This window comes from Anneissia japonica, unplaced genomic scaffold (genome assembly GCF_011630105.1).
Source record: "Anneissia japonica isolate Jap-2015-1 unplaced genomic scaffold, ASM1163010v1 scaffold3032_len512176_cov184, whole genome shotgun sequence".
Taxonomy (NCBI): domain Eukaryota; kingdom Metazoa; phylum Echinodermata; class Crinoidea; order Comatulida; family Comatulidae; genus Anneissia; species Anneissia japonica.
This window is the reverse complement of record NW_022688691.1, coordinates 147263-149842: the sequence shown is the minus strand read 5'-3', so window position 1 is coordinate 149842 and position 2580 is coordinate 147263. Positions and strand designations below refer to the sequence as shown.

Genomic DNA, 2580 nt, shown 5'->3' with positions numbered 1-2580 from the left:
CAACCAATCGTATTCACTTAACGCTAATTACAACCAACATCTGAATTGCAGTTAACTTGAATTGCATTACAGTTAACTGGAAATGATTTGCAGTTAACTTAAAATTCATTCAAGTTAACTGCAAATGTTTTCGAATTAAGCCGAAATAGACATAATTGAAATAGATTTGCAGTTAAATTTAAATAAATTACACTTAACTCAAAAACAAAATTTTAATTGCAGTTAACTGCAATTGAATTCGAGTTAACTGTAATTGAATTAGAGTTAACTGTAATGCATTACACTTAACTGTAATGTATTGCAGTTAAGTCGAATGTATTACAGTTAACTGTAATTGAATTACAGTTAACTGTAATGCATTCGACTTAACTGCAATTCAAAGGTAAATGATAAAACAGCTTGCCATACGCACTACACGTGTACGAATTTATTCGGTTGTTCATATTTTTAAACTTTATTATTTTCTACAGTCATGATTTTTTCGTCGATCATGGCATCCAAGCAACAAAACTAGTAGGTCATGGTGGAGGTAACGTCGGGGAGAATGGAAAGGTCGCTGGTATGTCAGTCAGTCAACAGCGCGGAACACTTGAGAAAATAAAAAATAAACGCTACCAGGTATTGTAAAGTGTTTTTTTTTTTGTTTTTTTTTTTTTTTATTTATTTATTTATTTATTTATTTTTTTTTTTATTTATTTATTTATTTATTTATTTTCATTTGTTACTTAACTACATTACTACAGGTGGCCTATAATATGATTCATATTTTCTAGTTCGAAATAATTCAATATCCAGTAAGCTTGATATTGAATTCAATTGTCGAACTGGAAAAAATACTTTTTTGAACATTGACCTAGGTTTTTTGTACATGTAGGGCCTAGGCCTAATCCTTTTATTTCTTTTCTTAATATAAAGTATTTTTTGTGTGTATTTCTTGTTACTGGCAGTTGGTTTCACAAAGAAGTGTAAAATCATTTCATGCCAGTAGGCGCAAAATATAATAATAATAATAATAGGCGTGAATCCAGGGGTGGGGTTCGGTAGGGGTGGGGGACAGGCCCAACCCCTCGTCAGGGAGAAGAAACAAAAATGTATGTGTAGTTTCTACAGATAAGTAGACCCAAAATCGATTAATTAAGAGCTTAAAACTCCCAAATTCTCATATTTTTCGGGGGCTTCGTCCAGATGGCCCACTTTCTGACAATTTGAACGACGCCTGACCACGCCTACTTTTCTCGTCGGGGACCTCTGACCTCGCGTCGGGCAAATCCTTGCGCCACCACTACACGAATCATAACATGCTTACATGGATCAGAACAGCAGGATAAACTCTGTTCTACTTAAAGACTTCTGAGGTCTTTAAAGTGCAATGCATTAAGGAAGCATTCTCCGTTCCAAGTCGGATATGTACAGTAAATTGTTCAATGCTGATATCAATAAATAAACAATGCTCTTTGCAATCACATAGATGAATAATTAAACAGTTAAAACAGGTCGGTCAAAAATATTTCCGTAGATTCATGAGTGCTTTTTTAAAAGTCCTTATTTTACAAATTCTGCCATGGGAAATGTATTTACAGTATTAACAAATGATAAAATTGTACAAGCGAGTACAAATCTTGGGAAAGCAAGATCTATAAAAAAAAAAATTAAAATTATATACTTTCTTCTCAAGGTCATTATAGCTACGAGCGTCGCCGAAGAGGGAATTGACCTTCCAGAGTGTGATTTAGTAATTTTACTTTATACACCATCTACAACAACATCTCTTGTGCAATTGAGGGGACGAGCTAGAAAAAAACATTCGAGGTAATTTTCATTTTTACAAAGTTTCCTGTTTTTTTAAAACTTTACATACAAGGTGGGATTTATTGCAATCACTATACTAAGGCTTGTTTTCTTGTATCGAGACCTACAGTACAGTACATAATTGTAAGATGGCGATGAGGATGATGAACATGGTGATCATGATGATGATGATGATGGTGATCTTGATAATGATAAAAGAAGTATATACTACGAAATTTAAAAGAAAATTAAAGCCTCTAATTATAAATATAATTAGGTTATTGATTCCATGTTATCATCATTATCTATAATGCCACTTTTGCAGAATGGTTATCCTTCAGCCAGATGCAACACGTAATGATGTGGACGCCCTGTTGGATAAAGAAGCAAGAATGGAGAAAGCTATAACAAACATTTTTAATCAACAACGGAGGAAGAAATTGGAAGAACACAATACGTCTAAATGGCGTAGTGTATTTGACGAGGAGAGAAGTTCCCGACGAGAGAGCCAGACATGCGAAGCGGGATTTTCGGTTACGACCATAGGGGGATTCTGGTGGAATCATCAGTAATGCTGCAAAGAGTTCCCCAACAATTGGGCCACCATACTCCTTAATTCATACTAAATATACCAACCGCTTGAATGTGTGACCGCAACAGAAATTGTTTTTTAGTAATGCTTTTTTATGGGCCCCCCTCCAACTTTTTGGCACAAAATATATAATTTCTATGGAGATTTTGTATGATCTTTTTGGGGTTCTTTTGAAAAATTGTTTCCCCCCCCCCTTCTAA

General features: G+C 34.4%; 1 protein-coding gene across 1 annotated transcript in view; it reads left to right on the top strand.

Annotated features, from left to right (window-relative positions):
* Positions 1-2515, top strand: part of LOC117122683 (endoribonuclease Dicer homolog 3a-like) — a 29409-nt gene extending 26894 nt beyond the window's left edge. The window contains exons 6-8 of the mRNA XM_033268368.1: positions 471-618; positions 1676-1809; positions 2114-2515. Of these exons, the coding sequence (XP_033124259.1) occupies positions 471-618; positions 1676-1809; positions 2114-2360 (529 nt within the window). The 3' untranslated portion in view covers positions 2361-2515. The remainder of the gene's footprint in view (positions 1-470; positions 619-1675; positions 1810-2113) is intronic.
* The last annotated feature ends 65 nt before the right edge of the window (positions 2516-2580 follow it).